This window comes from Pseudochaenichthys georgianus, chromosome 11, assembly GCF_902827115.2.
Source record: "Pseudochaenichthys georgianus chromosome 11, fPseGeo1.2, whole genome shotgun sequence".
NCBI classification, from domain to species: domain Eukaryota; kingdom Metazoa; phylum Chordata; class Actinopteri; order Perciformes; family Channichthyidae; genus Pseudochaenichthys; species Pseudochaenichthys georgianus.
Genome location: NC_047513.1, coordinates 18,654,971 through 18,679,913, shown reverse-complemented (window position 1 = coordinate 18,679,913; position 24,943 = coordinate 18,654,971). Strand labels below are relative to the sequence as shown.

Below are 24,943 nucleotides of genomic sequence, written 5' to 3'. Positions count from 1 at the left end.
GAGAACTTGCACAATTGGTGGCTGACTAAATACTTTTTTGCCCCACTGTATGTTTTTTCCATTAGATCTTTGGGCAAAAGTTTAAAACCGCTTTATATCTTGTGGTAAAGAATGTGTTTCAGCTGCACATTTGGGAAGTAGCTGCACCGACATCCCGGTTTCATTGTCGCATTCTAAGCTACACAGTCAACATCGATATCACGGTGTTTCAAAGTAAACTGAGAAACAATTTTCATGTAACACTATTTTCTATGAATTCCTGATTAACCATCCTTTGAGAGAGGCTCCCATTTTTTGGAGGACATCCCAAACTCCCCTGTAAGTCGTAGTGAGTGTGATCCAAACATTTTGCATTCCAAAGCCAACAAAAAGCTTTGAAATAATCCTCCCTCGCTGCACTCTAAGCTCTCCTGTCTGCTATAAATCCTTATACGACCATCAGTGTTTCCGCATCGTAATGTAAACTGCATTCCAGTGCTGCCCTCACAGTTGCACCACTTTTAAAAGATGGACAACACACTCTGGCCCCATTCAAGTCCACTCCCCAGTATGGTATTAGAGTCAAGGTGCATTTCTCTTTCTTATAATGGTGTATTAGAAAGGCCATATGCACACGTTATAATTCTACAAATCTCCAGTTGCTAAAAAAGGGATTTCTGGCTATAATTCTCAAACACCACCTTTAAATCCAAATGCATGCTCACATACTATTGCACACATACAAACAACTTCATCCACAAAACTCCCTGACCCTTTGTTTAATCATTGGCCATGCGCAGGGGTAGGGGGTAGGGTTTACTCTGGAGGATCAAAGCGAGCGCTAAGACAGACCTAAATAACCGGAGGAGCATGGTCGGGTGAGCGATGTGCAAATACTGGAGGAAACAGGGGCCAAGTGAAGGAGGCAGACGAGGGAAGTGGCTAGCGACAGAGAAGCCGGCTCAATAGTTTAACTCAAGGCTGTCTGCGCATCGTCATAAAAACACTTCATATGGCGTCCCGTGCACATTAAACCCCCTCGATTTATAGGCCGGCCTCTTTATTGGGTCTCCAAAATGTCTCCAGCCAAATGGGCTCTTAATGAAATGTGGAAGCCCGGTGAGAGAGATCTATGCAATGTATGCGGTGTCACTGGTGAGTAAGATGGGGCTGTGCTTTGATATGGCTGAGAGAATCACCAGTCGGGGGATAAGGAAAGGTGAGGAGCATTACCAAGGCACCCATTTTCCAAGAGTGATTTATAGTTGGTGTGGCATATCTGTCCTCAAGTCTGAGACAAAGTGTTACTGTTACTCAGACAAGCTACAGAGACAGAAGCAAGCAACGCAACAAAGCAGATTTGGATATTTGCCATAGACCAAGCCATTACAATCCGATTAAAATCACCAAAAATCCATGGCCGTTTATCTTCCATTTTTCTATCCGTTCTACCAACCCAATTACCCAACTTTCCCCAGCTGTAATTAGTGTCTGTCTTTAGCTGGAAAACTCAACAGAATGGGTCAAATTTCCATGACAGTTAATACAAATGAAAACAGAACAAAAAAGGTTTTAGCCAGAGTTTTGTGTTTCTGTCTGGCCACATCAAAGCCATTCCATCATCAATCTGTGCCTAGTGTCTGGGAAATATCTCCAGGGGTTTCCTCGTGTTTGTCTGAGGAAAATGACGCCACCACAACAAACAACAAAGCCTGAGGTCTTCATCACGGCACAGGAGAAGCTTCCCACATGCAGGAAATAATTTAGCTGACTCAAATGTGTGTCAGTGACATGGTGCAGTGACCCACTCTCGTTCTAGAAATAAATACCACAGAGATGACTGATGATGATGCAAGGCCGGGGGAGGGAGAGACGGCGGAGGAGGAAAGGTGAAGGTGAATGCAGGGCTGAGTCAGAACCCCCTGGATCACTCTTTAATCTCAGCGGCATTATCTAATGAAAGCCAGAAGCTGTTTCTCATGAGGAAACATTCACGTGGAGCAGGAAGGCATGGTAAGCTGGAATAGAAAAGCGCCATGTGTGTGCTGGGGGAAAATGTTGTGATATTTGTAGCTGTTTGACCATGTAATAATCCAGCTCTGACAAATACAGCTGACTAAAATAAAGTTCCATTGGTCATGCACGATGTTGCTGCCAGACTTTCAAAAATGACTGTGACAAAGCAAAAACCACACTAGTCACAAACAATATGCTGGTAATTCTATTTCTGATTTGCCTGCCCTCTGAGATCATGTGGAGGTGCAATTTAATATTTTCTTTCTTACTTACTTTCTCTTGCCTAACCCCTGCACCACCTTATGATTGTTGTCTTCTTATCAAAAAGGGAGGAAACTCGTGGCTCAGTCTTTCATGCCTCCTTGTTTTAATCATGACTCCTTTTCCCCGGCTCACCAAACACCCACAGATGTTGGAAAAGTGCCAAGGAGCACATTACAGCAGGCAAGAGCACATTCAGGGCTTCAGACGATGACTTGTATGGATCTTCCACTCAAATGTCACTTTGCATTGGCCTCAACTTCAGATTGTTGTTCATACATTTCACCCGCCAAAGGAGCCAACAACACGTAAAGACAATCAAATGTGTGACCGTGTGTGTTCAGGCATGTGTATCCTTATCTCGGCCGAGCAGGAGGCGCGAGTTCAACAAATGATTTGCGATGCATTTATCCTGCCCTAAAAGCTTAACACCCATATGGCCAGTGCGTACACGCTCGCTTCTCTTTTTTTGCCCGAGACAAAGGGTCACTGAAAGCAATCAATCATAGTGCGGCACTGATGAAAAATGTTCACATTTGTCTCTAGGAAAATAAATCAATCTTAATCTATAGGGTCCCTTTCCTTTCACATTGACATAGGGAGTGGGAGGAAAACTAAATCAATAGGAGATAAATGTGCTGTGGCGACAATGACGTGGCTTTAGGTGTGTGCATGTATGTTTAAGCGGTGAAGTCAGCACTGACATTCCTGGGATCTTTCTGAGGCCAAGCATTTGGTTTGACCTTAGAAACCTGACAGTGAAGAGGAAGAAAAAGGAGATGAGTTCACAAGAGAAAAAGGGAGTATTGCAAAATTACCAAAAGTGTATCACACATTGGCAAAGGTATTGTTTCACTGAGCTCGGTGTTATATTGCAGCGGCTATGTATGAACTCTACACGCCCTCTAAATTGGGGGTGAGGGGTACTGTGACTCTGGCCCTCGGAAACCACATCTCCCAGGAGGCTCTGGGGATTTATTGACCACAGGGGCAGTCTGGAGGCTAACCAGTCCAACTGGGAGAAGAATCAGAAATAGTACAGGGGAGGCTGTGTGTGTGCGCGCGTGTATGAGCCCGCACAGAGTTGTTCCTGTGCACTGGAGACAGGTTAACTGCCAGTGTCTGCACACAGCGGAAGGCAGGGCAGGGAGCTGCCGCCCCAAACATCCGTTATTTAGAGAGCAGCCATTGATCTCTTTCTTCTCTCCCTCCTCTTATATTCCCTTTCTCTGTCTACATCTGTTCCTTCTCTCTCTCTCCCCTTCACTCACACCTGCTCCCTCTCTCGCTCACCTCCTCCGTTCTATCTCCCTTTGCCCACCACTTATTCTGCCATGCCTCCCTCCCTTCTCTCCTTGCCAAGCTACGTCACTCAGCAACTCAAACCACCAGGCAAAAATCACTCCACAAAGTTAAAGGTCCTTTTTCTCCCTCCGCCCCCTTGTAAGTGTTGTGAGGGAACTGATTTGACGCTAGCCTTTTCCGATAGCCACGCAAACCACATGCACAACATGAAAAGCTCCCTTGGATCTTGTCCACTTCCCATGATTGTTTTCCCACACAATCAATCCCCCTGCGTGTCTGCAGAATGATGTGAATCGCAGGAGACTTGCGTTTTCTCGCCGTACAACCTCCAAGTGGGAGACTCAGGAATTTTGATGACTGTCAGGGGTTCCCCCCAGTTTATTATCACTCAATATTCAGGTTTTTCCTTTCCCACTAAAGCTTCTGAGAGTGGGGGAGAATGGTATCCTGTCAGAAAGATCCAGGAATTCTCTGTGTGAGCACCAGTACAGTGAGGACTCAGTGGGGAGAGAGGCCGGTACACTGAGGCCATTGTGAGCCAGCCAGACACCCACACGTGGTGCTAGGCTAGCAGATACACTCATGACTGGAGGGACAAAAGCTGGGTCTCAAATCCACACTAAACTTACACTATAAACTATCAAGCTGTTTGGCAGTTTGAAGTCAAGGAAAATGTATGGACCTTCACCTTGCCATTCATTCGATGATTTTGTATCCTATTTGCGGAGCTTCTTTTATGTCACTCCATTATCAGTTTTGATTTCCTCCAGATGTGGCTGACTTTCTTCATTGCATTACATTTTGAGACACATCCACCAACAGAAAACTAAAAACACAGTTTGTACACATTGTCTTTGAATACAATCAATGTAATAACTTTTGCTGTGAATACACTACATACTCAAAACTAGTATGTTTTGTGGAACTGGGATACACTTCGGGTTATGGGTTTAGTCTAATTTGCAACATATAACAATATCTTCTAGTTGAACAAACAAAGTCAAACTAAGATGGTATAGTCTTGTGGTGTGTTTATCGCATAGGTGCCTACACACACTCGCCAGCCTCTCTGGTGTGACTGAGCTGTGCTTTATATCATCAGTACAGCTCAACACAATGGAGGAGGATGTGTGAGTGTGTGGCTTTGCATCATCTCAGCTTTACTCATCACAATGGAGGAGTATGTGTGAGTGCATTTGCGTGTGTACCAACTGCACACCTCCATTTACCACCTAGGTCACATCTGCCACTTTCCCGGTAAAGTGAAAAGCTCCAAAGTCGTTGAAAGGCCTATACAATGAGGAAACACGGCCCTTCGTCTCAAACAAATGCTTCTCCCCGGCTCGCACACACACCTACGCACGCCGTCACTCACGTACACAAACACGAGTTTGCTGAAATTACCATCCACAAGACTTAATGATGTGGCTTGCTATATAGACGCAGCATGGGGCCATTTCTCTTTTGTTAAGCATGGGTAAGTGGGATCAAAGACAGCAGCAGCATACTGGGGCAAATGTCAGGTTCTGTTACCAACTACCGCTATAACTTACTGCTGCTATAAAACAGTGTGACCATGTACAGCACCGTACAGTTAAAGTCACATTGCGTGAAGCTAATTTACTGGTTATGGGGCTGAGGAGCGCTGAGTGGACAACATGTTTAAGGGTTGTGGAAGTGACTCCTTTTTGGAAAACCAGTGGTGATGTCATTAAGACTTTCCCCTTTCTCAACTCTTGATGTTTGTTGGTGATGGAGACTTTTTCTTGCCAGTTGTGTCATAATGAAACTCGTCTGAAATCAGGTTGTTTTCCTGTCAGTGCGGGGGGAAAGTGTGAAGATGATGACTAAAAGAGTTATTATCTGTAAATAAAAAGCCAAACAGAAGCTCAAGTTACATTAGCTTTTCAGTTCATCTTAACCTTAAGAACACGCACATTTAGAAAGCAAATGTAAACGTCTTGTCTTAGAAGATAATACACCTTGTCCATTGGTTTTCAAAGGAATTATAGTTTTCCTCAATTTCCTACAGTACCATTTAAAGTGCTTTGCATGACCAAACCACAGGAGGCCCTTGCATAATCCCTGGGGAAACCCTGTGCATGTTTGCGTGCCAGGCATCTCTCCCGCTGGTTTGAATAATTAACTCGGGGCCTCTTTATCCTCCGGGCTTATTCAGAGTTGCTGGACCATTGACTCAACCTTTTTCATTCCTTCAGGTTTTGGCTCAAAATGGGGAGTTGGTGCTGGCTCTTATGGGACTGCACTCAAGACACACCGCACACTTTCTCCTCGGCAGGGTGTGAAAGTGTGTGGTTTGTGGCAAAGCAAATCATTTCAGAATAAAAACAAGATGAGCATGACTAAGATGATGCACAGCTTCTCTGATCTGTTCCGAGTCACCTTAGACTTGGGGATTTCTGGTACTTGTATTTGTTTTTGAGTTTCACAGAAGGAGTAGGCAGAGTATTATACAGATGAGAGATTTCTATGAACAGTGACGGTGATGGAAAACATCATGAGACGTAAGGAACACACTGTTTTTCTATGCATTTACCCTTGAAGTTTAACATGTTTTAATGTTATTTCTGATAGAGACAACCTACAGCAATGGTTTGAGTTTCTGACAATCCAGATATACTTGCCAAATCAACTTGCTGTCCAAGTCACTTTATTCCACGAACGTTAGCAAAAACAAATACAGCTCACATACATTTAAAATTTCCCTGAGCTAACGTCGCTTAAAGGAAGTGGGAGTTAAGACCCTCAGCAAAACGCCTGCATTTCAGAATCAATGTTTTATTGACGCGACTGGTAGCGAGCAGCAGTTGTCATTGCATTTGGCAGCCCATTGCTTTAAACACGTGCTGATCTCTCCGCTCATCTATATTCATTTGGAAACTTAACGTATCTTAAAGAGACAGAGGGAGTAAAGGTTGCTCGTGGTCATGGAACACACTAAAGAAAGAAAATGGAGGAAGGCCCTTAACATGAACCGAATCCCTCAGGGAAATACTCCATATGCTCAATGTGCAAACATTTTGTTAACATGCAGCTTTACTGAGTGTACGTTCAATCAACCAACGCATCTTCACAGACAGATCTCAACATGAGTCAGTATCTAAAGAAAGTATTCCAGGTTGAGAAAGCCTTTTTTCTCATTCTTACATCTGCAGTATATCAACACAAACAGCGTGTTTGTTTGCTTACATACATTATATTTTGTTCTCTGCTAAATGTACAAACAAAGTTCAACAATATGCAGCTCTTCTATAGGGTACAACCAAGGACATAGCTCAGCAGCCATTAAGGAGCAATCTCCAGCTCTGGTTTCACTTTCCATTAGCCATTCAGAGCCATGACAATACCCAGGGGAGCAGACAGTGCAGCTCTGGCTTTTCCACTATGTTAATCAGTTTCCTCTATATACTTATATTTCTCACCAATTCTTACAGCAAGTCCGTGTTTTGCAAGATGATATTTTCATGTAAATGTCTAATTAAAATGAATGTCCCTGCCCATATTAAAGAGGGTAGCATTTTTGAGGAGAGGCAGTCAACCCTCAACCCCAGCGACCCCAGGGAGGCATCATCCAGGTCACAGAGGTCGTGTTTTCATGTTGTGCGTGCACTACTGCACGTACCATCGAGTGGTTAGTGTCCCATGCCAAACGTCACGTTAACTGCAGCTATCTTTAAAGATATCATTTAGAAATGACAATCATTTAGCTGTTGGGATTTTAAAGAATGAAAACAATCTGAGAAATGAACATGGATACTAAATCCTGAATACAATGGATTCAACCTGCTATATTATCCTATGAGTCTGTTTTACCATACTCCTCCCCTCCTTACCCTGCCCCTCTTCCCCCAGCTCCGGTCCCAGATTACCCATCAATCCCATTTCATTTCACTGGCTCAGACAGCCCACCAATCAGGTGGAAGGATGGGCAGGAATACAACAGTGGATTGGCTCGTAGGGGGGGTAAGGGGTGGAGCCGCTCAGCCATCCCCTAACAACAGCAGTGTGCTGTGAAATGAGTGAGTGAGCATGAGTCAGAAATAATTCACTCGTCCATTTTCACCGTCTGTAGCGTTGAGCTGTTCCTCTCTATTCTTTACTTCCCCTCGTGCCAAAGCCCTTCTGTCTTCCTCTGAATCTTCCGTGCACACTTGCCGAGTCTCAAAAATAGTTCTCTCCTCCTGTCCAGTGCCCCATCCCCCCCTTTTTATTTTTGCTCAGTCGGCTGTCAGTCTGCATATGACTGCTGACTCTGTTGCTCGGAGCGACACTGAACAGATCTGTGCCGGGGCTTCAGCCGTCACACACACACACACACACACACACACACACACACACACACACACACACACACACACACACACACACACACACACACACACACACACACACACACACACACACACACACACACACACACACACACACACACACACACACACACACACACACACACACACACACACACACACACACACACACACACACACACACACACACACACACACACACACACACACACACACACACACACACACACACACACACACACACACACACACACACACACACACACACACACACACACACACACACACACACACACACACACACACACACACACACACACACTTCCCCGATGCTGGGGAAGCCGGGGGAGGTCAGCCCGGTTCTTTGCGGAAGGACGCGAATTACACACTGCACTACACATGCCCACACACACACGTATGCATATGCTCTCGCACGCACACAATCCGCTAAGCTCGGGTTGAGCGGGGTCTTTTCGCTGACCTACTTCTTTACCGTCATTCAGAAGCAAACACTGGGCACACTCGCACTCAACATAAACTCTGCAATAAAGACTGTTGGTCGCATGATGTGAATGTTTAGGATCAAGAGGGGGGCCCCTAACATCACAGCCCCCTCCACCGCACCCCACCATCTTTCCTGTGGTGTGAAGACGGCAACAAAAAGAGGCCCACTTCTGAAGACTAAGGTGTTAACAGCCAGCTACAGCCCCAGCAGCCATCTTGTCCGTTTGTGTGCGTGAGAATAATAGAATGACAGTCAAATTAAAAAGCAGAAATTGTGTGTTTGTGTTATGACACAGGCCAGTTCTGACATTCATTCTTCTTTTCAGTATGAATGTGAGAAGGAATTTTTACTACCATCACATCTTCAATTCTGTCCCATGATCCTCTCATGACAGCGAAGATCCTTTTTCCATCGCAGCTGCAGAAGCTCTTCACATATCCATTTAGACTGCTTCTGACCTAAAACGACCGTGACTTCCTTTATCTGCTTCTGTCTTTGGGCAATGCCTTTTAAAAATAAAAAAAGTTTGTTGAAATCTAAAAGATGGCTAACACTCCACCGATGCCCCTTCTTTATCTCTGGAACGATATCAAGGACAAAGCGCTTCAAGCTTTAACAACCTCGTCTTGGCCTCTGTCGGGCCACATGTTGTTTGCCGGTTATAACTGACATTTAAAAGACTGAACTTTATTTTCTTGTAAATGGTGTTTCAACACATAGTAGAGCCTTTAGTAAACTGTCATTCATTCAAGATCAGCAGCTGCTGGATTATACTCTTAATATAGACCAAGTGAATGGCAGCCTTTTACCAACTCTGGCACAAAAGTTCTTCTATTCACATCTGTCGGCATGAAAGGAACCCACTGGACACTCTTTATTTCTCCTGAGGGAAGACCTCAATAGACACGAGAAATGCCGCCTACGTGCCGAGCTTCACGCTCTAAAATAAGGATATATATTTGCGAGGACCCTTTGCATTAGCAGCCTGTTCAATTCAGAGTTCAAGGTGGTTTCCAGAAAGAAATTGATATGAAATCAATGAAACATTACCGCGCAGCTGTGTTTTATTTTTTGGAATGCCGTTTGCCCGGTCGCGAATTTAAAGCTAGTTGATGCTAACCAGTTATGCCATAACACCTGCAGCTTAAAAGGTGAATATGAGAGGGGAAGAGAGGTGCTTCCCAGACACACAAAGGCCCCCACACACACACACACACACACACACACACACACACGAAGCATGTGCTCATTGTCAGGGGGTCTCATGAGCCCCCCTGCTCTTTCAGGCCTGACAATAGCAGCATTGATAACACCTACCAGCTAGAAAGATACAAAAGGAGAGGGAGAAGGAAATGAAGGACAAAGAGAAATGGAAGGAAAAAGGCATGTCAATAGATATTCATTTGTTTCCTTGTCATGCAGAACAGTCTTTTCCTCTTCAATACAAACAGGCCACGCCTGAAAAAAGTTGGAGTTAGACGAGTTAAAAAACAAACAAAGCCGATATAATAACTTGATAACCTTGCATTTTATATCAATCGTTCAATCAGCCACTCAGGCAGCCGCTGGTGGGTCAGGTTGGGCACGCTCAGAATAGACTGCGCCAGTGAGTGACAGCTGCCTTCATAAATCAATCCCTTTGACAAGTTATTCGTACATCAACACCCTCGTTTATGGAAATCATATGCAAACTGGCTGTTGAGCACTAGAAGCAGTTACAAGGGACTTATCCAATTCGCCGCAAGATCATTTGGTGTTCTCGCAGTGACAAATCTTTTTTATCGCAAGCTTCCACTAACAAGGAGAGAGAACGATGAAACCCAACTAGTTTGGACCTGTAACTTAGAAAGCTCCAACCATTGCCAAGTAGAATCATTTGAAATGTGCACATCTTCACAAAAATCTTCAATAGAAAATGATATTCCTCCTTAAAAGCAGCAGACGTCGCAGCACATCCCTATGATCGTGCAACCACTAGGAATTGTGGGCCTCATGTCAACAGCTCAGACCAAGTCTGAAACAATAAATATCTAATCCCCGTCATGTTACAGAGCTCCGGGACCCCTGAATCGATCATTGATATTCATACAGGGTCAATAAGTCTGACCCGAGAGAATAAAAGCCGCTGTAATGTCCTTAACATCTTGTATTTGCCCGTAAGGACACCACTATGAGGGTTCTGTGCTACCCTCAAAAATATGTGCTACGTCTTACTACACTAATTCAATGCAATGAGGCACCAAACAATTCTCCTGCTCCAGTTCCAACCACACCGATCAGAAGAAATGGCATGTCGTGCAAGCCGAAGTCGACACTGAGATTAAAAATTCAATATAGGCCAAGTCGCTCGATATCATAACCGTCATATTTCAACCACGCTAATCAAATTCACAAGCGTGACCTCTGGGGTATATTAAATGTGTATATAACATGCGTCATCCCTCAAATCTTTTGCAGGCGAGATATGCATCTGCTCTAGTAAATACAGCGTAAAAAAGTGAGCCAGCAGTCGCCGCAGTAGCTGCAGCAAATTCGCTCCCCATAAAAATGAGCAGTGGATAGATTTCAGCGTGCAGCTTGCCAGAGCCACGGGAGGGAGACTAAATGATTATGTTACAACAACATCGCTCCAGCTTTTAGAAAACAACAATCAGGGCCGGGGTAGGATATTGCGGCCGAAGAAAATTAAAGGGGTGTGGGAGCGAGACAAGCTGAGGGAGGGAGAGTGGGAGACAGATTTTATGGACATCCTCAGGGGGCTATGCAACTAGCAACTAGCCTGCTCCAACATTCATACATCCTCTTTATGGGTTGACAGAAGGAGGCGGCACGAAAGAGATAAGCTTCTTCTCCGTCTAAGAAAATATGTCAGGCTGATTCTCTGCAGCATATGAACCCGTCGCTCAAACACTGTTTGGGCCTTTTCGACGAGGCAAAGTTCAAAACGACAACACTTCCTCTCAACATACAGTGTTGCACCACTGGGGACGATAGAAAAACTACGCCTGCGCTGTGGCCTGTGAAGGGTTAACCCACAGCAGGCTGAGCCTAATGCAGATTGTCAGGGAGATAAGATTACCAGTTAGTGGGGTGGTTAATGGAAGCCACCACAGACCTCCACTGACAGTTGACAGGAAAAGCAGGAACAGGGCCGGACCACGGTTTCACAAGTACCCCCTTTCAGACCGTCACAGTCACGCCGGTTAGGCCCGTCCACATAATCAAAGCACGTATATCATCCAACCCGGCTTCACAGCATAGGGTAAGCAAGTCTATGAACCTCAGCAGCCAAAAATGATTCCGTGACGTAAAATCCACACATATGGGTCCAACATGCTGAGCGCACCGTAACTTCATATTCTCATCTCTGGTATGGGAATGATAAGAGACAGGCAGAAGATCTACTGGATTAAGGAAAGATGTCTCTTATCAGATTCAATTTCCACAAGCTTTGGCCAGAGATACATCTATATTTCGAACTAGCTTTGCACGACCACATTCCTCACGCTTAAAACTAGATTTATAACCAGATAAAACTTGATCGCACAGGCAAAAAATGAATCACTTAAAGGAAGCCATGAATAAAAAGACTCTTCATCTCACAGAAAATAGGCCTGCAGAAGTTAGGCAAGAATACAGAACTTGTAATGTAAAATATGTGTAATTAAGGCTGCGGCCCCACGAGGACGAAAACGGCTAAACGCATAGGATTAACGCAAACGCAATCGCAAACGGCTTCCGTCCACATGCAATAATTATCCGGATAGTGTCTGCCCACACGAGACCGCTCCATTTAGCTCCAACCGCTGGAGAAGCTGCAGTACATATGCAGGAGCCTGTACGTGGCGCTGTAACTTCCTCCACAAAAGCAGCGAAGAAGCATGGTTGTCATGGTTGCCCTTCTGTTTATTCTCCGCGGTGGGGGCCGAGGGAACCGGGCAGAGTTTTTCGCCAGTCAGCGTTTATTAAAGTTGAAATCTTCCGGACAAAATTATAAAAGTGCCGGTCAAAGGTCTTCTTTGTTATTTATTGAGCTTTAAAACAAATGAATAACGACTATATAATATAATGATAAAATACACGGAGCCTCTCTTTTTCCTCCTTCTCTTCGGACAGCGTCAGTGTCTGTCTCATGCAGCAGCTGATCCAGTAATGAGTGACCCGGCCGACAGTAAAAATAAACATATTTATAACTAGTTTAGGGAGTTTGAGAGGTAATTAAAATAGCTAAGGGTGATGATCTGACTTGAAGTGTGTGTTTTGCTGCAGCGGGAGGAGCTGCAGGTGGGCAGAGCTGCGTGTCTCCGTCCTGTCAGATTAGACTTCACTCGCGAGAGAAAGATAAATAATCTGAATTCAGGATGCAGTTTACTTTGACGTGGGGGTGAGCAGCAGAGGTGGGGAGAGGCGGGGCTATTGCCTCATCATTATTGCTGTAGATGTTGCACAAACAACTGTAGCATGGTCAATAGCGTCCGGAGCACGATAGCAACTCTGCGATCCGCCATTGTTGTTGTTGTTGGTGGCGAAACACTTCAGCACTGGCGCGGGGTAAGCGGAGGTGAGCAGAAGAGGTGGGGAGAGGCGGGGCTATTGCGCAATCACTATCAGTGATCTGAAAATGTCCGTATAGGGCGCACACACGGAGCTGTTTGACCCCCCAGAGAGTGGCGTATGCATTTCTATCCACCTTGGGACCCGTTGTCGTTTCCTCAGTCGTTTAGTGCCATATTCGGTCGTCCTCGTGTGGCCGAACGGTCTATATGACACTAAACAGTAACGCAAACGACCGAATTCGTCCTCGTGGGGCCGCAGCCTAAAAAACACAGAACAAAAGCAGCTCGACCTGTTCACAAATGTTACTCAGGATCCCAGGCAACAACATCCTGTGCTTCACTGAAGTACACTCAATTTACAATGCAGCACAACTGCTCATTTACAACTCACCTAGACCTCATAGTGCTACATCCAAAGCTTATTTTCTCTGTATTCTGCTGTGTCCAACATCTTAAGCCTTTTAAAGCCTCTGCTTGTGTGTGTGTCTGTGTGTGTGTGTTGCTGTATGACTGCAGATTACAGTGTAGCCAGAGAACGTTATGAAACAAAGCCAGGGCTTAGGCAAGGGAGTTCCTTTGCTTGGGGAGTTGTACTGCGGGCCCAAGAGTCCATTCCCTGGCACAACCGCTGGCACAAAAAAAAAGACAAGAGGCAATTAAGAAATTATTTTCACCTCACAGCTTGGGACAAAACCCTCGTACCTCACCCCACCCCTCGCTGCACTCACTCCACTATCGCACACAAAGGCAAAGTCTCCGAGGCCTAAGGGGCCCAGAGAAAGGGGGGAATGAGACTGACAGAATACATAGAGAGGATGAGAGATACTGAGACAAGGTAAAGGAAAGATTGTGTGCAAAAGCAATGGAGCAGGCAGGGTAGATGGAGGTGGAGTGGAAAGCAAGAATGTGAGAAAGAGGTGAATAATGGCGTTGTTGCAGTGGGGATGAAGAATGAAGGTGATGCATGGGGTGGCGATTAGACGGCGTCAATATAGCTAGAAACCCACAGGAGAGAGAGAGAGAGGCGCCCACATGTGTAGTTCAGACTATCATTGGTAGATCTCAAAGGCGGTCCGAATACAGAGGGAAATTAATTAATTTATGACGATCAAAGAAGAAAGAGGTAGCTCAAAAATGTCAACCAGGCAGCTCAAACACAACTGCATGGGTGGAGTAGGTATTTTTGGCGCACCTTCAAATGAAGATAAATAAATATCTGTTGTGGGTTTGTTTTTGAGTCAGTCAGCGGTCTCAGAGTCATCTACGAAATAAATGACCTTATATCCGTCTGCCTTTCAAATAAGTCCATTAATGATGTTGTGGGTATAACTAACCAAATTGATTGAGTAAGATGGTGAATTTCTCACACTAAGACACTGTCAAAGTTTCTTTAAATAATATACCACGCCACATTACAATAAACCTCTGAGTCAAAGCTCTAGTTCCAATGAAACTGCACATCTTAATATTACTCGTTACTTGACTTCTGATGTAAAACTTCAGATTTGTGTGCAGCATAAAGTGCATTACAAACGTGAAAACATAATGCCAACACACTACACTGGCATCATATAAACGTCCTGCTATTGTTCACTTATTTAGTCATATCTGTGCTGAATCCAAAACTTAAAAACAAATCTCGTATACGAATGAACGATATGAGTAATATGAAATTCCATTATTGGTGGGGGTGGTGTTCAAAGTGGAAATGACAGTGTGGATAATGGTTGAACAACCTACTGTCAGGAAATGGGCCATCATCATAAATTGCGAGAACTATGGTTTCTTATGACTACTGCAATTTACGGAATAGACATTACAAATGTTAGGAAATACAACAAAACCAAAACATCAGTAGAGGAACTTTGGCAAAAAGTGTTGGTTTTATTAATCTTTTTCTCATCTAAGAGGCAACAGAAAAAACGGGGCATTTGAAAGTTTTTGTCAAAAAAAATGTCCCTTCTCAACTACTTTGTCTCAGTTTCACTTTTTTGCACCTTATTTCTCTGACTCGCATGATTGCGAGACAGATCGAGTAACTTCCCCAGCATGCAGCCAGGAACCAGATGCTCCAACAACAATATAACGTTACTCTTCATTTACTTCATTTATCTTACGCCCTCATGAGCTAGCCATGAAACAAAAAGGAAGAGATGTTTGACTTGCTCAGAAACCTTGTCAGCATGTCAGTTTCTATAGAAACCTGGGGGTGGGAGGTGTAAATCCCCCCAATCACTCATGCCACACACACACACAGGCAAAGAGATGAGTGAAGCAGCTGAGGGGGGTATACTCTCTAGTCACCATGGTAACTTCCTGCTAGTTGGCTTACAAATTCTGTTTACCCAGAGTTTGTTTCGATGTTGTCTTTAGTGCTAACAAACACCTGCATTACTAATTTCAAAACATGTGAAAGTGAGCGAACATCTACGGCAGTCATTCTTGGAGTCCACCAGTGGTTACCTCATTTCCTTTCCTCAAACAATCATATCAAAAAGCAGCAAAGGTTTGTGTAAGCCCTCATGATTTCCAGGAGCTGCGTTTTGTACGGAGCGTTTCTTCAACAGAGATTGCGAGACAGGCCTTGCCGTCACTGTGAATATTCCACTTGAGATAGTGCCTAATTTGATTATTTCTATCCTCTTGGATTTGTTCTCCTTGACGATCACAGGTTGTGATTTCCAGGGCTGGCCCTCTCTCTCCCTCTCTCCCTCTCTCCCTCTCTCCCTCTCTCCCTCTCTCCCTCTCTCCCTCTCTCCCTCTCTCCCTCTCTCCCTCTCTCCCCCTCCAGGCCTTGTGGTGTTTGATCCAGGGCCAGGGGAGGCCGGCCAGACATTCAGCCCAGACTCTGGCGCCCTTCCCTCAGTGTACCATGCACTCTAGCTCCCTGCTGTGAGGCCTGGAGGAAATCATGCAGCCAGGAGAATTATAAAAGCCCTCATCTACTGAGCAGAGGTTAAAAAACAGGGGGAACAATACCTTTGACTCTCTGTGGAGAAACTTTAAAAAGCACCTATTGCTAACAAAAGAAAATCAATAGGCAAAAAAAAGAAAATAAATCAATATTCCTGAACTGACTTGTAAATTAATTCTGCTTTTATACAGCATGTTATTTATAGATATAGGAACAACCCGAGGACACCCTTAAGGTATTTCACATCAAGAGATTAGAATGAATACACATTTAATACAAATGTGTCAGATCGCTGTTTCCATATTTTTTTTGTGCACAGGCAATACAGAAACCACGAGATTAAAGTCCAGAATCACAAAGTTGGTTTTGCAGGGGGTTCATTCACACAGCTGTGTAAGACCAAACTGGAGAGAGGAATCAAAAGTTTCCTTTGTCAGACAAATCAAAACAAAACGGAGGGAAGAATGTGAGATGCCGTGTGAGTGAGAAACCGAAGCAGGAGAGCTTCAAAAACAACCGAAGCATGTCGAGAAGCAGTCGGATCTTTCAGGTAAATGATTGTCACGTGCAAACACAGACTCAGTCAAATTAAAACCGAGAACAAAGACAACAGATCCTCTCGATTGTGCGCCAGCTTCTCCTCTTCCGTGCGAGGTAATTTCGCAGCTAGACGAGGAGAAAACACCCCCGCTTCTTCCGTCCTCACTCCAGCGCTATCCCACAGAAAACTCCCAACGCCTCTCTCCTCGCTTTGTGGCTGCGCTGAGTAATAGAGCGAACGAGTTGAGAGGGAGGAGGTGAGAGATAGAGTGGAACAGCGGGGGGGAAAATCCACTCAGTATTCTATTACAAGACAAGAAGGGGGGGGGGGGGGGGGGGGGAAGTAATGCGTTTCTCATGGAGGTTGGAGGAACGGGTTGTAGGTTGGACGCAAACAGAATGTGTATCTATTGACCTACGAATCAAATAAAACGTTTAGTCGGCCTCTTAGAGCCCTGAAACACCCACCAGCAATACACCTTCTCATACCTTCCTTCATCTCACCTCATATAGGCTGAGCTGAAACAGTAACCGGCATAACTCAGCGGTAAATAGGATAAACAGACTCAAACTGTGTTTCAGCCTTAAAAAATACTCCTGTCCATCCTACAATTACAGTTTTGGCAGCTGGCATTGGTGACGATGAGTGAGGGCCAGATGCAGTTAACAGCTTTTCTGTAACCCCTCATTTTCCTCAGTCCAAAACACATCATATACAACCACTTGTGTGCCTTGAATAAATATATATGTGTGTCTTTACACCATGCCACCTTTACAACATCTGCTTATTTTCCAAATATGTCAGCATGGGCTGAAGTACAGGCAGCAACAGTGGTCACCCAGCCACTTTGCTCCACTGGCTCATTACTCCCCTGGTTGGGGAATGGAGGTGGGAGGGAGGGAGGGAGGGAGGGAGGGAGGGAGGGAAGTGCCATCCTGAATTAAGGCCTCCCTAGCAAGGGGCTAAATGCTTGGTGAAAAGGGTTGCACTGGAGAGCTCTTTCACAGAAGGGAGGTCAGCATTACACAACTAGCCAAGCATGTTGGAGAGCCATAAATGACCGTCGGGAAAAAGAGATATAATAATAGTGAAATGTAAAAAAAATAAAGTTATCACAGGGAAATACCCTCATGAGAGATTACATGAGCAATTTAGCAGCCAAGGCAGCGCGGCGCCAAAGAGGACCTGAGTGGCCAGTGGCTTGTTGGCAGAGAAAAAGGAACTGCTCCATCATAAAGAAAGTGATTCATAGATTACTGCACTTGGTAGATAGCTCATGAGACCATACCATGAACAGTTATACGAATGGTAAATCTGAATAAGATTACCGAACTGAAATCTGATGACTGTACAGAAATATGATAAATCAGCATAACGCATTTGTATAAGAATATACTAACGCCATAAGCTTCAGGATAAACTAATCTTATTATCACAGTAAAGACAGTTTATGATGTTGCCTTCAGAGTCTTACTGGCATATGTTCCACAGTGAAACTGGTATTCCGGGCAGAAAGAGAGGGAATAATGGAAGATCGATACCGACTGAGCTTCTGCTCTGTTGCTTCATCCCTCGAGGCTTAATTCACTGGATGTGTAAAGACGATGGTGTCACAATAGGGGATCTGATGGGATTGACCACAGGATGAAAATGTAAGGAGTGTTTATTAAACTGATGTAGCAGAGATGAGTGGGAAGAGGGTGAGCTGGGATTGGTCATAAGGTTGTCTGACAGATGAACATAATGGTCATTAAAAGCTAATGCCAGACTAAGCTACATTAGCTTGGTGATACAAAAAAAATGGATGGAAAACAACCTCATGTCTCCTCGTTCAGCTTTACAGAGCTTAAGGGAGGACAACTGAAAGTTCAACTAAAAGCAAAAAGGCACATGAAGTGTTGTATGATTATTTTGTGTATTTTTCTCAAAAGAGAATATATAATAATGCTTGGAAGAAGCTACAGTAAATAAAAACAACCCAGTAAATTGTTTTCTTTTCACTGTACCATTGCCGAATGTCCTTCATGGACACTACAAACCCTGCAAGGCCGAAGCAAAGACAAAGCTAAAGTGTTGATTCAGCTTCGTAGGGATCCTGAATGGATAAGCTGTGGCAACCACTCACTCATTCACTCGCAATTGCATGAGTGAGCATGTGTGTTCACATATACACACACGCACACACACGGACAGAACCTCTCAGGGCCTGACCAGCTGTCTCACCCCCCCCCTCCTCCCAATCTCCATCCAAACCCACAGGAGGATATAAATCACTCGGCAGAATGAAGACGTGCACGGAGGGAACGCACGTGATGTACGTGACACACAGGGCCCCCCTCTTACATTGGCTGTCCACAACAGCACCAAGTCCAACCGTGCCGTGTGTCCAACTACTGAAGCATATGCAGTAAAACACACCTCCATAGACCTACGTGCACACTGCTCTCAACAGAAACACACATATCGTATAACAAAGAAAGTCACGCCCAGTTTTATGTATTTACTTCTGCAAATATCCTACGTTGCAGACGTCACTAGACATTTTGGTGTTAAGGGTGGCTTTAAAAGAGAAACCACTTCCTATCACCTACTGACTGCAGGTGAACACCTGAAGACCTTTGCCTGTGGGCGTGAGTGTGTGCTTGTGCCAGCCAAGAGCCGGAGATTGTGCTCAATGCCAACAGCTGATAAGAGAAAACGGTCATATTGCATAAGAGCAGTTTGGGCCGTGTGTGTGACATAATGATGTAGAAAACAGACACAAAATAAAAGAAAGAAAGATTTAGTAAAGAGTAAAAAAGGGAGTGTGTGAGAGGAAAGAGCCGAGCGGTGATGCATTTGGCGGCTGAATATCCATCGGCAGTCCAAATTGAAGCCGGCAGCTCAGAGAGCCTGTAATGATGCCTCTCTGTTGGCAAAGCAGAATTTATCTAAGAGGAAAAAAGGGCTGCCACCTCCTCATTTCACCACAAACGTATTAAATACATAAATAAATAATGGTGAAATGAACTAGGCTGGGCTCGCAAACTTCACTTCCAGAAATGTTTTCTGGCAGCGCTTGTTGAGTCGGCGATCCCTGCGAGAGGAGTGATGAGGCAAAAGGGATGAGGCTGGGCCCGCAGCGTGGAAAGGACCGTGCTCCGACACAAAAATGTTGACGGGTGACGACATGTGAACCGAGGCCTGGCCTTGTTTAACTACCTGACAGGTTTTTCTAGTAGAAAATTAATTGTCACTAGGACACCAAGAGAAACATTTTTACTTATGGGAAGTATGCTTTATGCTTTCTCTGAACAGGGCGAGTAACACAGTCTCCTGCTTCAGTTATTTATATTGTGGGTAAAATGTTAGCAATCGTAATCAGCAATTGAATTATGCTGCAAGTTACTTTCATGGCAGGCTGATAGTTTGTTTTCTGCATTGGTAAAAATTCATAGAACATCAGACTGACAAAACATTTAAACATATATGGAAAGCACTTTTATCTTTTGCAGTAGTGCCTTTCACAGGTGCCACGTAGAACATAACCATAGTAAATGTAGTTAAATAAACAGCCAGTAAAACGTTGCTTTAGCCACAGTACACTTTGGTATGCCTTGGTAGCTATAGTGACAGGGAGGTTGCAAAGTGAACCCTGCCATGTTGCACACATGAGGAGAAGGGAGCTTATGAAAGAAGAATTTGCATTGAAACATAAGGTTAAATGAAGCACATTGAGGCTCAGGCACGGTGAAAAAACAACCCTGTGACCCTCTCTTCATGGTCCGACATGAGGCCCACATTTCATTTGGACAGCCCAAGAACGAGAGAGCAGCCAGGGAGAGGGAGATAAAGAGAGGAAAGGGGGATAGTCTGTGCCTTTGCACTCCCCACTCTCTATTTTTGTTTCCTCTTTTTGTGCACGCTCAACGCACACACTCACAGTGCAATGGATTTCCAACTTGACCCTCATCAGTTGTGCGCCTGATGAAACAAACACTGACAGCCTCTTTACATTTGTAAAGGCCCCTGCAGCAGCTGTGCTTGTCCCACACACACACACACCATGCGTGCACACAAACACGCACAACCTTTGAATCTGAAGCCTAGCCCCAGCTGGGGCCTACAGGAAAAGCCGACTCTGCACAAAATGGCCCAGGCTGCACTGAGCTACACTCTGCCGTGCTCTCCTGCTATTCTCCCTTAAACGCATTCACAAGCACACACACGCACTGTGTGTGTCATGTTTCGTTAGATAGAACAACAGTGCCGCACATTAGCGCCTGTTCCCTGAGACATTACACAGCACCTTCCTACAGCCACTGGTTTGAAAGGTGCCTGCATATAACAAAAATAAACCTATACATTGCACCATTCAAGTCATTTTAAATTGGGGAGATGCAAGAGAACGTGAACTGGTCTGCAGTGTCACCCTGTCTGCATTGGTGACTAAGCATCCATGGAGAAAGAAAACTGACACAGCAATTTAGCTTTGATCTTGTTGGTTGCATTCACCTTGGCGGCTATAAATTCCAAAGGAAATGGGTATTTCCTTGTTTGCTTTTATTAAGGTCATATCCCCCCTTTTCAATCATTTTATGACTGATGCATTTTAATATCATTCACAGCTAGTGGGTGTTTGTTAGGTGTAGAGGGTGGGGGAAGAGGGGTAACAACTCACACTCATGTTTCAGGGGAAATGGTTAAGCCAAGCATGTATAATTGTTTTACGCTAATTAAGGGGGGAGAAGGGGATCAGTAGGGGCCAGGAGTCCTGTCTCAAAGCCTGGAGGAAGGCTCGAGGATCTGGACCCCTCCAGGTTGTTGTAGAAAATGCACATTTGTAAGCCTTATTTGGTGTGGGCCAGCCTTTGTGCATCAACTGCAGCTGCCGAAAACCCATGACAGATGTGACACACATGCACGCACACACAGAAACATGCTTCCTGAAGTCGAGCACACAGACAAACCATTTCCTTATGAATAGAACAAATCAAATACAATTTTAGAGTGTGACACAGTTGGCCATCACAGTCTGGCTCAATTTTAAGTGGGGTCATTGGTTCCAGTTAGTCATAATTTCTGTAGCACATCCTGTTTCTTCAAACAAATTCACAACAACTTAAGTTAAATCTTACCTTTGCCATACTCGCCTTTTTCACAAATGTTAAATAAAAAGTAAGTTACTGTAACTACTTTGTTAAAAAGGTGGAAAAAATCCCTGTAAGGGCTAAATATACTGACTGACAGAGGATGGGATGTTAATCATATAACTTGTGTCCATTAGAAACATGGGTTGAAATGTTCCATGGCAGATTGACTTTTTCTGTCTGCCTTCTTTGGGATGAGTCACATTCACGTTGCTTTCAAATTGAAAATTGTCAGTTCTCTATACTGACAATAGTTTAGCAAAATAGTCAGACTATGCTCTAATTGACTACATTATAAATGCATTACATTCCTTGTTTAGAGGAACAGAAAAATCCCCAGTTAAATTAAGATCCAATCATGCATGGACACAAACCTCTGTAGTCCAATTGGACGCTTGCTCATACAAACCTGTTGCTCAGTTTGGCAATTTCCTTCAGTACTAAATACAGTTGTTTAACCGTTCCGGTAAGAAATTAAAATCGCCAACAATCTGTCTGCCGGAAGAAACACATTTTAAATACACTCCACGTGTTGTTTGGGTGGGGGTGGGGGATGTTGGCTCTGCTGACTTCAGCTTCACAGCGTTAACAGATATGATATGACTAATGCAATTAAACGCAACAATATACCTATACGCTGGCCTGACGAAAATGCACAGAAACAATCCACAAAGAGGTGCAAACAAACTTTAAAAGCTCAGGCACAGAGGCCCGGAAAGTCTGCATGAGACTCGAATGAGTAACTCATTCGAGTGATATGCTGAGCCATTCACACTTTGCAAGATTAAAACTCTTTGTTTCATTCAGGAAGGAGGATAAAAAGGCGTTCACCAGACCAAAATAACTACAATTTAAATCAAGTATAGCCTTAACTGTTATTCTGCAGCCCCTTCCCCATACATTCACCAGTGTTACTTGCAGAAAGAAAATGGTTGCTTCTTGGTATCGCTTCATACATGAGCCCCTGCAATGCGACTGAACACAGCCTCTTTGAAAGACTCAGAAACATTGTGCTAAACCACGTCGGCCATGTAATGTGTAGTTTCATGTGATTTCGGTGGCTGAGGACGAGACCTTAACGCAAGTAAACTAATCGCCCGTAGCGTTGCAAAAAATTTAGTTATTCCTCTACGGGCTGCTGCTATATGTTCGTTCACAGAGGTCACACGGAGACCGGCAATATTACTGAGACCCCGTGGACTTGTCATATATAGGAGGACTAATGGCAAATACCCCCATATAACAACAACCCCAAGAGTGTCCCCACACCGGTGCAAGTGCTGGAAATTGAACGAATATGCTGAATTGCATGACCCCCTTTCCTCCTCCTCCTGCTCTACCTCACTCTTCATGGAGAGAATTAAAGAGCCACAACAGTCCGCGAAACATGTCGGTTTGCCAGCCCTACAGCAAAAACACAACACCGGCTTTCACAATGCTGCCTTCAACAAAACCTCTTTACGTTTCAACCTGCGAACGGTTTTTAAAAAAGTGTATTGTTAGGGTGAAGGCTTAGTTTGAAGCGGAGATAAAATGCTCAGCATGGGACGAAATGGAAGCCGAAATAGCTGAGCCATGGCCGACAGGCTCGTCTTCACGGCTGTGAATATGAAGAAATGGGGCGCGAACAAAAGCATTTTCCGAAAACAGTTTGCCAAGTCTTTTAATTTCCTGCCCTTTGTAGCTTTATCGCGTTACCCTCCATGCATCCCCCCCATCAAGCATCAAAACGAGTCAAAATGAGCGAAGCAATCCCCCCAAAGCACCCGATGTTAAAATAGCCTAAAACATGTCTGATGTAGAAGAAACGCTGCAACACAGACACTGAATAAACATTGCTGTCTCTTTAAATAAAAAGCATTGAGGTAACTTACAGCCGTTTCCTTTTAAAAGGACATTTGACCCAAATAGTACACAAGCTGCCTGATGGTAACCTTCACAGTCCGTGATGAAAGTTTATGCATTTTTCATCGAGACAAGCAAGGCAAACTTGAATAGAGCAATTGCATTTGTGAGCAAATTCAGCAAAGGTGCGTGTGTTTTACTTACATATTTCTTTTGAATGATATTTCTCTTGGGTCTTTCCTTGCTCATTATGCAATCCCAAAAAAAAATGTTAGGCTATAGAGAGAATGGCCACATGAATTTCTTTCTTTGACTCTCGCCTCTCCCGGAGCACCAGCAAATGACGATTTAAATCCCCGGCTCTGTAGGAAAAAGCTTGCTGGCTTTGCAGAATCCTCCTTCGGCGTTTCCCCTTTAACTATTCGGTTATAAATCCCACAATTTAAGGATCGACGACGGACTGGACCCAAACTCACTTGGGGATAACATAGTCAAAACAAATGCACAACAATAAGTTCCATTCGCAAAAACAGCTCGGCTTCTCGTCTCGGCGCACTCACTCCCGGCTCTTTTCAAATGCATGAATATACTTGAGGTGATGCCGACGAGTTACATCTTGTTCGAGGTGACGAAACGACGAGAAATTAATAAATTAAAAATTAAAAAGAAAACGTTAGGTGTCACGTCGTTATTTAGCTGGAGCCTGCGGTCGACGACAGAGCTCTCCAGCGGCACGGCTCTACTGACTGCGAGCAGCTCCTTTCTTCCCCAGCCTCCGCCTCTCAGCCTATCACATCCTGCACCATTCAGCGGCAACTTCAAACTCCCATAGAGACAACCCTAAACACTGAACACTACCACATATTCCTGTACCATTCTTTTATCGACGTATACTTTGTTGGTGGTAATTGCAACTGACAGTTTGTGGCAAACTTACAATAAATGGTGCATTTCAACGCGTGTACTTTTAGTCTTGAGGCTTTCTGTGACATTTCAAGAACACCTGGGTGGTCACAACAAGTAAGATACGTAGGCTACCCTATGCTGGTTGTTTTTAAAATAATGTGATCTTAATATTTCTATCTAGAACATGTGTCTATGTACATGATTTTATTACAAGCAACCACATGTTTTTGATATACTGAATTGGTGGTTGGTGGTATATGTGGTAGTTTTGCATGTGTTACAGTCCTTTTTAAAGCTAAAAGAAGTATTCCTAAAAGAGCTGAGGACAAAGTGAGGATTCCTTATGCAAACGCCAGCCCCCAACCCCCACTCTCCACACCACCCCCACAACCTGATGTTGGTTAAGTACATTTTATAAAATGCTTTTCTCTTTCAGTTTAGTTTGGGAGGGGGGGCTGCATGCAAAGCCTTAAGTCTAGGTAGGGTAGTAAAGAGAAGAGATGGTGTAGTCAATGTTCAACAAAAGTAACTTCTACACATCTGTTTCCTGAGCTCATAGAACAATACATCTGTAACCAGAGTTAGCTTTTCTCTTTGAAGCCATGGGGGAACCCCCCATCACTTTTTTTATTACTACTAACTGAATGTTCGTTGT

The 24,943-nt window shown here is 44.3% G+C and overlaps 1 protein-coding gene across 1 annotated transcript in view; it reads right to left on the bottom strand.

The window, feature by feature from the left end:
• jarid2b (jumonji and AT-rich interaction domain containing 2b) overlaps positions 1-24,138 on the bottom strand; it is a 117,224-nt gene extending 93,086 nt beyond the window's left edge. Inside the window, exon 1 of the mRNA XM_034094412.1 lies at positions 23,587-24,138. Within this exon, the coding sequence (XP_033950303.1) occupies positions 23,587-23,631 (45 nt within the window). The 5' untranslated portion in view covers positions 23,632-24,138. The remainder of the gene's footprint in view (positions 1-23,586) is intronic.
• Between the last annotated feature and the right edge of the window lie 805 nt (positions 24,139-24,943).